Source organism: Heteronotia binoei, chromosome 16 (assembly GCF_032191835.1).
Source record: "Heteronotia binoei isolate CCM8104 ecotype False Entrance Well chromosome 16, APGP_CSIRO_Hbin_v1, whole genome shotgun sequence".
NCBI lineage: Eukaryota > Metazoa > Chordata > Lepidosauria > Squamata > Gekkonidae > Heteronotia > Heteronotia binoei.
Window position 1 is genome coordinate 33171372 of NC_083238.1, and position 12817 is coordinate 33184188.

At 37.9% G+C, this 12817-nt stretch overlaps 1 protein-coding gene across 2 annotated transcripts in view; it reads right to left on the reverse strand.

Annotated features, from left to right (window-relative positions):
* The window catches only part of OLA1 (Obg like ATPase 1), a 149297-nt gene that overhangs the window by 46174 nt on the left and 90306 nt on the right, over window positions 1-12817 (reverse strand). For both annotated transcript variants that reach the window (XM_060256890.1, XM_060256891.1), the window contains exons 6-7: window positions 11417-11497; window positions 11083-11180 (exon numbers count right to left, since the gene is read on the reverse strand). In XM_060256890.1, the coding sequence (XP_060112873.1) occupies window positions 11083-11180; window positions 11417-11497 (179 nt within the window). The remainder of the gene's footprint in view (window positions 1-11082; window positions 11181-11416; window positions 11498-12817) is intronic.

The window sequence follows — 12817 nt, forward strand, 5'->3', positions numbered from 1 at the left end:
ACTTTTCTGTCAAAAAATGCCATGTTGTTTAGATCCCACATGTGCCATGCTTCATTAGGGCAGTTTGGGCACAGACAGGACATAATGCATTAAAAATTGACCTTATGGTTATGATATAGCATTTTATTATAAACTATGGACAAGGGGAAAAATTCCATAACACAGATAGAGGACAGTCTAGGATGTTTCCCTGGAATCGTGAAATATTGATAAAGGTGGAGAAGTAGCTATCTCTCTTATTCAATATAAAGTTAACATCAAAATCCCTAGTCCAGAACGGCCACTATGCTAGGAGCACCCTCCCACCAAAAAAAACATTAACTTTTGTGAATTTCTTCTGCCTACATAGGTACACCATCCATTGATTCAAGTAAAGGACGTTTGATGGCTGTATTTCATTTCTTCTTCAAAGATAAAAAATATATTCAACACAGGAAACTGCATTATTAGTTAGACCAATTTGTTGATGGAAATGCAAAACATAAGCAGATTTTAAGATTGATAAGACTTCTGCAGACCAGACATTCAAAATTCTGAAGACAATGACAATATAGGCCAATTCTGCAACGGAAAGAGATGAACACTCAATGCAAACTGGACATACCAAGGATAGCTTTGCATTCTGACTACTGTTAATCATTTTGTCTGGCTAGTTGGTTTCAAGAAAAAAGTATGAGAACATCAAATGTTTTACAATTCTAACATCATTTTGCTCTACTGAAAAAGTCTATCTACCTAGCATCTCATCTTCTGAAAACAGCAAGCAACAATATGCTAACATATATAAAAACTATTCCAGACAAATTCCACCATCTTTTTATGAACAAATGAAATCTGAATTTGTTTTGCACTGTAAACATCAACAAATAGTTAGATGGATACATTTGCAAAGTACATCAACAGCATCAAAACATATTCTATTATCCTCCAGATTCTGTAGCATTCCATCTAATGTAATTTTAGATGTATTACTATTACCTCTTTTCTTTCCTTTCATTAAAGGAAACATTTAATAAGTGAAATATTCAACTAATAGAATCAATGCAAAGACCCAGCAATATCTGAGGAATTTCATAAAAATATTCATACACTTAGCAAGAGTAAACTGAAGTCACTTTAGCAGACCTGAATGTGTCAAGAAGTTTGACAATTATTACTGCAGCCGGGAAACTGTAGCACTGCAGAATTTCTTATGAATTTCTCCAGTTACTTTTTTTTATAAATGCTGTCTTAGATGACAGCTTAATGTGTACCACATGCAATATTTATTCTTCTTTAGTGTCAGACTGTCTAGCCATCCAAAGGAATACAAAGAATGTCACTTATTAGGATAAAAGCACAAGGAAGGTAATCAAGGACATATGTAACATCAGCCAATCATGTCTTATTTCAACATCCTATTCCATTCATAACAGTTCAACAATTATTTGCTTACTAATAATTTGCTTTCAGGCTGTTTGTGTTCCCCCATAATGGTGGTTTGCATCTATTTTGCTCTTTAGAATTGGACACTTGCTGTGCCATGCATGTTTGTCAAAACTTTATATCTTCTGTCAGAGAAAGCTTAGCATATCAAATCATTTTGATCTGCCACAAACTGTGAATAGAACAATCCAGTTACCCTCAATGTCAGCAGGGCAATGAAATAGCTGGATATTAAAACCTTCTACCAAAATGTCTATAATGCGTGGCCATAAAAATGGGAAACCAATAAGGGTTTTCTATCATTTAAATACATAACACGACGATGTCTTAGAATACAGCAGATGTGTTACCAGAAGAAAGAAAAAACATTTTAGAAAGGGCCCTGAGCTGACATATGGCTATTATTTTTTCAGAATAACTAGATACATATACCACCCCTTGCATTTTGAATTATTTACTTTATTTTTATTTAACCAAAGAGGACATATAGCTGGGGGGGGGGGGAGAAATCTTCTGACACATTTTCAGCCACTCAGTCTGCTAGACAGGTGTGCGTTATGGAAATCAGTAATTCAGAAAGTCAAATAAGATACATGCTGATAGAGGGAGCCAAAGGCAAACATTTACTACACCAAAAGGATTAAAAAAATAAGAACCCCAAATTATCGGTGACCAAATTTTGCATAAAATCCTGAAAGTCCTATTAACTGGTAGTTCAACTACAGTTCTGAATATAGCTCAAGGATATACAGCCATTTATGGTAAACACAAAACGTACATTTATCAAGTCTCTATGCAATTATTTCAGCACCCAGCATTTGGGGGGCAGGAAATCAATTTCTCTTTGTATTTCTTTAGCCCACATACTGGTCACATGATGCCACACAGCTAAAGTAAAATTATTATTGCATGTTAGTATGATTGTTAGTTAAATTATATTTTTGTATTGATGATGTTAGTTAATTCCATTACTAGGCTGCCCCTTTGAAAAAACTCAGGTTGAGTAATCTGAGTTAAAATTAGAATACAACAACATTCCAATTTAAATTATAAGGTTATCTCAAACCTGCTTAACTCAGACTCCTGAATGTCATCCCAAAGAGTTGCTTTAAGAACTCTTCCAGAATGTTTCATAGCTGTTGGACAGCCGCTGGGGATTCCGCTCAAGCAGCCTGTGTTTGAACCTAGAACACAAGCTGCACCATAAAGACCATGCATTTAGTTGATTTTAATGGCTCTGTAATTGTATAAAAAGAAAGAAGGAAACACCCTGAGGGTACACAGGCTCACAAAACAATTAAATCCTGCTTGTGGAAACCAGCACCTCTCCTGCACCTAGAAGACAACAGGGAATTATTGTAGATGCTGCAGGATGATGTAATATGCTGCTTGTACCCCACATGAGAAATCTGATTTCACAGAAGGATTGGAAATTGATTGGGAGCCATGGCACTCACTACCACTGTTTTATTTTCCTGTGGACTCACTCTGCAAAGCTGGTTGACTAATTTTGAACCAATGAAATTTCTGAACAGCCTTCAATGGTGGCCCTATCCTATGATATGCTGCAGTAACTGGTGGTTACAAGGGGTAAGGGACTGTTTTCTAAGAGCAACTGATACAACAACCTAAATTAGTAAAAAGGCAACCCAGACAATATATATTTGTTGCATTGTTTAAAGTATGGTAGTTCCAAGCAAGAAAAAAAAAATCACAGCTTTTTTTTTTTGCAAACTGTCCAGATTTTTTTTAAAAACCCAGTAGAAGATACAGCATTGTGCTGAGGCTTGGGGATATGAATGTAGAATTGGGTGCCCCACTTCTAACCAGTCATGTGCGCAGTATGATTGGGGGACTGTGGAACAAAGGAATGGCAAGGAGTGGCCATTCCCTAAGTAAACCACACCCCCCATTCCTCCAATTCTACCAGGTTGCTTCAGATGGAGAGGTGAGAAAGAGGGAAGACAAGCCTGCTTGCTGACTGATGGCCATTTGACTCTACCACTCCCAAAACGTCCTTCTGTAGTAGCCCTTCCATCTGCTTACTATGGAACGTGTTAATAAGTTATCTAAGACTTAGGGCTTGGACTTGATTTCCTTTCTCATGTCTGTCTACCTTTTCTTTTGTGTTGAGGTATCGAATTGTAGATATTGTTTTCAATGCAGAAAAGCAGCTTATAAATGGAATCAAATAAATATCCTCACTAAGATCTACAACTTCCTGTTTTGCTTATTGGGTGACTTTTCCATGTGTCCACCAGGTACCATCTACGTGAACCTCTAGTTGGTGCTGAACATGGTACCCTGTCCTTTCTAGGAACAAAGTTCCTCAGCACTTGGGGAAGAGGGGGTAAAGACTGACTTTTTAAAAACTAGCTTTGTTTTCTGTTGAGCTATGCAGTAAAAAGTTTAATATTTTCACATATAATGTTTTATGGAGGGCTACGATTTTTATATCCTGTTAGCTACTCAGATGTAATATTTGTATTATGATACAGGATATAAATTTTTAAATAAGCTTTTTGAAAGGACCGTCTTTCTGTAGCTGGTCTACTCCTTGACAAGAAGCTGGGGAGGAGGGGGAAGTGTGAGCCAGGAACACACAAGAAAGCAGTTCTGGCTGGTTTGATGTCAGGGGGTGTGGTCTAATATGCAAATGAGTTCTCGCTGGGCTTTTTCTACAAAAAAGCCCTATGTGAAACAATGGCGATGTCAGAGGATATGGCCTAATATGCAAATGAGCTATTGTTGGTCTTTATTCTAAAAAAAAAAGCCCTGGCAAGAAGTCAATATGAGGGTGCATCATATCAAGCCAGACCATTGATCAATCACTTGCTCTGACTAGCAATGGATCACATGGGTACTCACCAAAGAACGATCTTTCCTAACACTTGCTGTCAAAAACCTCTCACTAGTCCCTTCCCAAACAGTGATTCAGAGCATGTTCTTTCAGATGCCCCAGAAGCTAGGCACTTCCAAGCTAGATTAGAAGAGAGATTGAACAAAGACTCAACAAATCACCCAGGTCTCACGTACTTAGCAAAGTAGCTTCTCCTATAAAATTCAACATAGCAGCTCAGATTTGGGGGACAGGCCTTGCTTCAGATTCCAACATAACTCAAGGTTTCAATTCTGTGCGATTCAATAAAATACCCAAATCACAACTTTCCTAAGGCTTCCTTCACCAGGGGGTTCTATTTGCCATATGGGTGAACTGGTGGGAAATTCAGCATTAAAGTTGCTTGCTCACTCAAGCAACGTGTTCAGAAACTGAAGTAGCATGAATAATTGTCTAATTGAGCCACTCTGACCTTACAATGGGCACAACTGCTAAACTGTGTTCTCTGGGTGTAAGTGTTCAGGAAGAATAGGAGCAGGGCTTTTTTTTTTTTTTTGAGGAGCACACAGGAACACATTTCCAGCTAGCTTGGTGTCAGGCCTAATATGCAAATAAGTTTCTGCTGGGCTTCTTCAACAAAAAAAGCCCTGAATTAGCGGAATAAGCCAATTAGGAATTGGGGTGGGGTAGGGAAAAACATGTCCCAAGAGTCTAGAATCACTTCTCTCACACTTTTTTTTCTTTTAAAAAGAACATCTGGAAAAGTGTTTAAAAACAATCCTGTGACAAAACTATAAAGGTAACCTTGGAAGTTCTCTTCCCCACAGCATCAAACAGGACAGGCATTCTCCACATCCTCACCCTAGAGTGAAGGAAAGGCCTTAAGAAACCAACAACTGTTATCTGAGGAAAGGGAGATGTACCAAAGAACTCTAGATGATTCTTCTACTCTCCAATGTGTACTGCGTTCTCAGATGTTGGGATGCACAGATGGAACAAGGTATTCTGGGATAGATACATAGCCATCATAAAGATGAATGGAAATAATTCATTTCATTGCTGAACGATTGTTGTGTCTTTATTTCTTTATTCCCTTTACACTGTCATGTTCCAAGTATCATACTGACACAACTTGGCTCTGATATTTCTGTTTCTATTTATTCAGAACATTTTCATGGTGCGTCTCCAGAGTCCTGCTCAAGGAGGCTTACAAGTTAAAAGAAAATTGTAGAAACAGTCTATGTCTATGCAGGAAGGGATCCACAGGGACCTGTTTCTTCTCACTCCACAGTCCTGCCCACCCCTCCCTTCCATGTGGCACCAGAAAACTACTAGGAACTTGAAGTTCATTTGCATTTTCTGTATTCCCAGTCATCTCTCATATATGGGTACAACCAGGGGTGGAATTCTAGCAGAAGCTCCTTTGCATATTAGGCCACACACCTCTGATGTAGCCAATCCTCCAAGAGCTTATAAAGTCTTGTAAGCTCTTGGAGGACTGGCTACATCAGGGGTGTATGGCCTAATATGCAAAGAAGCTCCTGCTAGAGTTCCACACCGGGTACTTGATCTCTGAACTGAAGTAACTTGTTCTCAGATCAGAAGGAGGAAATAGGAGAAGCATTCATGGATCTCCTTTCCCTGGTAATATTCAGGTGAAGTATGTGCATACCTGGGGGGGGGAGGGGAAGATTAGCCACAGCTGTGCTGGTTCTGCCATATGTAGGCTGCTCAGCTCATGGAGGGATAGACCATGCTATACATAATAACATAATGTCCCCAATTTGCTTACCTTTTTTATTAATTTCTATTTGTTTTGCCATTTTCTAAGTGAAAACTTCTTACCTTCTGGTCTCCTTGACTCTGTTTAATCACAATGGCATCCTTTTTTAAGCTTACAAAAGTCGGTTATAAAACATAATGTATGTAGTTGTAAATCAAAAGATCAAGTATGACCATTTTCCTTTCCTCCATAGAGGGAATAGCTTCTTCAGATTCTCAGTGGGTTATTTAAAATCCCTTTCAGATCTTTCCTCTACAATCCAGACCGTACACATGAAGTATGTTCCAGAGTGGGTGTTCTTCTATAAGCATGTATAAGCTATACACCAGGGATGGCCAAACTGCAGCTAGGGAGTCACATGTGGCTCTTTTACACATATTGTGTGGCTCTAGAAGACCCCACTGCCCCATCAGCCGGCTTGGAGAAGGGATTTCTCTCTTTAAATCACTTCTCCAAGCCAAGCCTCTCCCTCCCTTCTCCTTCCTTCCTTCCTTCCTTCCTTCCTTCCTTCCTTCCTTCCTTCCTTCCTTCCTTCCTTCCTTCCTTCCTTCCTTCCTTCCTCCCTCCCTCCCTCCCTTCCATGTGGCTCTTATGTTAAGCAAGTTTGGCCACCCCTGGGCTACACCATGACTTACCATTACTTGTAAAGTCAATCAATTTAAATGTTTTAGCTACTGCTATACACCACATCAGTGTCACTTTCCAACATGCCTCAACGTAGACATTACTTTTAGAATATCAAGCATTGCACTACAGTGATAATTCTTGCTTAAGAAAAAACACTATTGGTGTTTATGGTACTAGGATTTATTTTATTTTAAAAAAAAACCCTTTAAGAACAGCCAACTTAAAGGTTGAAAAGGTGACAGTAATTTAGGGTGAGGTATTTGTGAATTCCCTGCATTGTACAGGGGGTTGGATTAGACCCCTTCCAACTTTATGATTCTACTGCATGTATATGGAATACATTTTCACACAAACTTCACAGAAAGTACTAGCTTTGAAGTTAAATTAAAATCTGTGAAAAACTGACACAACCCTGGTTTCTCTGTCATTTAAAAAGTTAAAACTTTGGAAAACAGTCTGCTTAATCAAATGGTGCTACTTTTCACTTCAATGCTATTTATTATGGACACCACCACACTAAAAGCAGAAGCTAAACTTCCCTTTTGCATTATTCAGTGGAGCTGCTATTTCTCAGTGTTGTCACCAAGTTCCTACCTATCCCTTATTTTTTTCAAACACAGCCTATCAAATTTACTTTAGGTATATATAGGTTCAGATGCATAAATTCAGGCGGGGAAGGAAAGAAACTGCAACCTTATACTTAAAACAGCAGTTCATAGCACCAAGACAAGTAACTTTATTATTAAATCATGAAATTAGGAAGACTGTGGACAAGTCTTAACAGACAAATCTTAAAGACAAGACACACACACACTGTCTCTGTCTCTCTCTCACACACATGTAAATCTTAGTTATATTACAAAATAAAATAAATTAAGATACAGAACACATTTGTACCATTAAACAAGATTCTTTCCTTTTATGAGCTGGGAATTTCAAGACCTGAGTGTATGCCATCCATATAAACAAGCACTGACCTCCTGCAAGATGCTTTCAGAGTTTTGAGACATGTTTCAAAAGGTACTAAGTATGATTTAAGAAGGAGTTTATGAAGTTAAATATTGGGAAATTATATTTAATGTAACTATCATATCATGTGGAACGCTGAATTCTCTTCCTACCTGCGAATGCTAGATCAAAGGTGAACTTTAATGTAACAATAATATAACATGCAACACTGAATTCTCTTTCCACCTGAAAACACTATATCAACAGTGCACAAGCGTGTGCTGATCAAGGTCAATTGCCAAATGTTTGGAAACATGTGTTCATAAGCACACATTACTGTTCGACCATGAACACTGTGTTGATACATTAAACAGGTGCATAGACGATGCATGCATTTCTTGCATAATGCTTATAACATACTATTCCATAAAAAAAAATCATCACATTCAATTCATAATAATGATGCTGTGAGGAGTTTCATGGTCTACACTGCTCAATACTGCTTCATTAGCAGCAACAGTAAAATCCAGATGCACAAATAGTTCTTATATTCTAATATAAAAGTTATACAAATAGCACTATGTTCTACGTTCTCTGTAAAATGCTTAGTGTGCTTTTGTAAAGGCCTTGGATTACTTATATGTGGAAGGAGTAGTAAGTTGTATTTTAAAGTGATGAAGTAAATCTGCCTAGTATCATCTGAACATGTGGTAAGTGCAACTAATACCATCCATCCTGTCAACTTTCCTTACTCATAAATTAACTCAATTGCTAGTTAACACCACCAAGTTGTTTCTTCGAATCATTCCAGTTTTTATAGCTTGCAAAAAGGTCAATATACCTACTCAAAGTAAACAAGAGTCATCTTTATTCATTGTCTTCTTCTCTAAGACTGAAAAAAATGCCATATAATGCCTTTAAAAAGTTGGTGCATTTTTACTGTGAATTAAAAATATATATTTGTTTAGAAAATATGACAGGGGAGGAGCTCTTTCCCCCTTTTGCCCCAAACCTTCAAGCATCTCCTTGATGAGGCCGTAAATACTACTCCACTGCAAAAACATCCAGTGTTTGCATCCTTCCTGAACTAACATAAGCTGCCTTACATTATCACAAATTACACCAAGAAATACATTTTTGCTAGATGAGCTACATGATCCAGCTGTAGTTTCAATTAAGAATGGGGCGGGAGGGAGGAACGCACAGTTTAAAAGGCTTCTTCCCCAACAGAATACATTCTAATCATTTGCATCTGCTTGTACTGCTGTCCACGACAAAGGGGCAACCATTCCCATTCTTCCTCAATTAATAAATTATTTTGCTCTTCTATGCAGATATATCGTCATACGAAAGACAAGATTTAAAGATCAGCCACGCTGTCAGGATGGAGGGGGTGGGGAATGGCCATCCTTCTGTCTGCAGTAGATGCCATTCCCTATCATACGATGTTTCCCACTCATAAATACATGACAACTACTTCCTCAATCATTTTTTACGAGTCTGGATGCATGGGGGGTTGTCAATGGCTAGCATGAGGGAAAATAGGAACAGCAGGTGGTTGAAACTGTACTGAAAATGGCTATGTGGTAAATTCTCCTCTGGAACATTACTTTAGCTATCCCAGGCTTTGATCTTGCAGCTACAATTATACTAATTCCCCAAAACCTGGATTTTAAAGACATACACACTGGGAAGAGGGGGAGGAAACCCTGAACCATGAGCTTTGCATAAAGATAATAAGATTTTCCTACAAACTCATAATATAAACAATTTACAAATTAAAAATTAATATCTATGCTAAAGTTCTGCATTCGGTCCTCATCACAAATGGGCTCACAAACGACATGGGGCGCCTGGCGACAGCTAAATCACAGACTGGCGTCTCCCAAGCACTCTGTCTGCCATTAAGGTCTGAGAAATAGTATTTCACTGTACAATTAGAAGCAGTGAGCTCTACCTGTAATCACCCAAATACAGGTGTGATGAGCCATTCTGGACAACTAAAATGACTTGCTCATTTTCAAATAAACATTGATGCTCCCTACGGGTACTGTGGCATTGAAGAAAACTCTATAACAGCACTTAGAAGTAGTGCAGGAAATCTTAGCATTCGGAGTTACACAAGACTTAAAAATGTCTTCGTGACTGCATCAACCTGCAAAAGAGCAATCATATCTTCAAAGTTTCCACAGGCTAGATGTGATTTCAAATATCCCATTGTGAAGGAAGGCTGATTTAATCAAACGAGAGGGTTTTGGGGTGGGTGTTGTTATTTTTTTTTCCAAAAACTCTTATTCTGAACCAATTTTTGTAAACATGCAACCACTAAAAAAGTTTCCAGCTATGCGGCACTGAAAATAAATTCAAATGTACTATACCGCTAGAACAGAGAAGTTTTAGCTGAAATAATTTCACAGAATTTATTCTAATAACTTATTAGAGTTAACCATCTGACATTAATTATTGTTTTGGCTTCCAGTCTACGAATGTTTATTTTTCAGTTTAAAGCCTTCTCACTCTTTGATATCATATGGAAATGAGAAATTTTAATGGAAAATTGAAACCATGTGCATCTAAGTACTTAATGAAGTACAGGGAGAATGAGAGGGTGTGTTTTGGAGGCATTTAGATACACAGGCTCCAGTTACTTTTACATGGCAGCAAGCAAACATAACCAAAAAAAACTTAAAATGAGTTTCACAGCAAACTTTGTATACTATGAAATTTTTTGAGGAGAATAATTTTAAAAGGAGAGAGTTCTGTTCAGTGGTCCCTTTTAATGCAATGGATGCCTCTTCCCCAGATTGTTCATCTCATCTGTAGCTTTCTCAAGACAAACAAATGCAGCATTGTTTTCAACTCAGATCTTGAATGTATCCCACATACTCTGGGACTGGCTTCTAATCCAGGTCACTGCCTGTTTGACGGACAGCTTATTCTGAAGTCATTACATATGCTGTCATATTTATAACCATATGAAAGTTTCTGAACTCGCACATGACACACAGTTCATGTTACATTTCTGAGTAGTAAGTTTTTCCCATAAACTGTATATGTGTGTTTGCATCCTCTTAAACGTATTTCTACCATATTAAAGGGATTTTTTTTGTTTTCTTCCCTTTAACATCCAACAAACCAGCACGAATAAAGATTATAACGTTTTTATTGATAACAGGTTTTTTTAAGTTACAGGTTCATTCAATACCATATAGTAAAAAAATATATATATCCTGAAGATAGGAGAGAAAATTGCTACTTCATTTGTATATCATTAAGAGAGGTTTTACCCTCTATTGCACTCCAACAGATAGGGTAATAGGAACACTGCCAGTAATACATTTCGATTTACTGTAGGTACAATAATGTGACTAACTATTAATTTGACAAACATTAAGGTATCTTTGAGAAACAGGGCATTTCGTAAAAAAAAAAAAAATTAAGCAAATTTTGGTAAACTCACCATTTGTTTTTCTTCCTAATGTAGTCTTTTTCGGAAAGGTTAACCAAATAGATCATTGGTTTTGAAGTTAAAAACAAGTATTTGTTCAGCACATCGATCTGAAAGCCAGGGAGGGAAAGGTAAATTAAAACAGATGAAAAACCCGCAATGCAGGACTGCCAGATGATCAAAGTTTCTATGTCTCACCTCCAAATATGAGAAAGTGAAAGCAAAGAAATGCATTTATTTTCTGGAGTTAAATTTAAAAGGCTTATGTAAAGATCTGATTTTTTTAATTCAAGGAAAGACAAGAAATCAGACTTGCGGGGGGGGGGTGGAATACTTATACGCCTACCTCTTTGTCGTTCCAATCATGATAGAAACGGACTGGCTTTTTTTCATCTATTACCCAGCTTTTGATTTTGCACATTATATCCTGCGCAGAATTGTAAAAGAAACAAAAAATCATAAAAACCATTAAAAAGTAATAAACATTGTTAAACAGGCTCAGCTATTTGTCAGACAGTTATTTCTCACAAGGGGCGGGGGCTGTAGATAGCAACATACGGAGTATCTTCTAAACTGATGTAATACATATATAAAACAGGAACAGAAGAGGGCTGCCAAACACAGAACACCCCGGCAAAGTTACTTCACTGAAAAAAGGTGATACTTTACTCTGCCTCGTTGAGTGGGGAGGGGGAAAGCAGCTATTATTTCATTTGCTTTCCAACATTCCATAGTCATAAAACATCCCAATTGGTGGAGGGGGGGAGGGACCCGAGAGTATGTGCTAAGTGTGGTGTGCATGTTTTTGAAATATTGTTTATCAAAAGAAACCGAGCTGATCATTGGCAATCCAACCTTCCATATATTTTAATCCACATGGCCAAAGGCCTCCATATTCTGCATTAATTTTTTTGTCAACACCTTCTCCTTTCCTTAAAAAAAAAAACCCTGCCAAAGCTTGCATTACACAATGGCAAGAGCCTTGCTCTAGTGACCTCCACCCAGCTGCATTCACTTTCAGAACATCTCTCCCTGCAGGAAATCTAAAGGCCTTTTAGTTAGCAAGCTAGTGTGCATTCAGAAGGAGTAACTGCAGGAAGGGCCCAATGCGCTTTGTTTCTCTGGCCTTTCTTCACAGAAAGATTAATCATCTGTGAAATGGAAACGGCAAACAGCAAGTGACACAAACTGAACCCTTCAAGCCTTTCCTCATCAGTTTTGTGGTTCTGAATCTGAAAGCTGCGTGTGGCAAGGTTTGCCTTACAGGCAGGTGTTAATAAAAGGCTCTTGGGTCTGAAAGGTCAAACCAAGCTCTTCTAGAAGTAGTACATTTTTAGTGTTTGTCTCTTCCCCCCCCACACACACACACCTTTATTTTTTTGGTCTGAGGTAATTCATGGTCCTGCTTTAAATATTGCATTTCATTTTTTTGAAAAAAAGTATCATTGGCAAGTAAGTCACCTAAAGGAAGCACCGATTTTTCAGCCTCAAATTTTTCCTCTTAAAGCACATATTTGCCTTGTCAATAAATGGGTTATAAACATTTACAAATATATTGCCTTAGTATTCAGTATATACCTACTCTTCCCAATCTTGCAAATACTTGGGGGGGGGGGGACAAGAGGAAAGCTCTTCTAAATCCTTAGATCCTGATTTGTAACTCTCCAGGAACAGGGCTCCCCACGGATTTTAACAAGGAAGGAGCAAGCCACAAACTTTTAATGAAATATAACATGTTCTGCCTAAG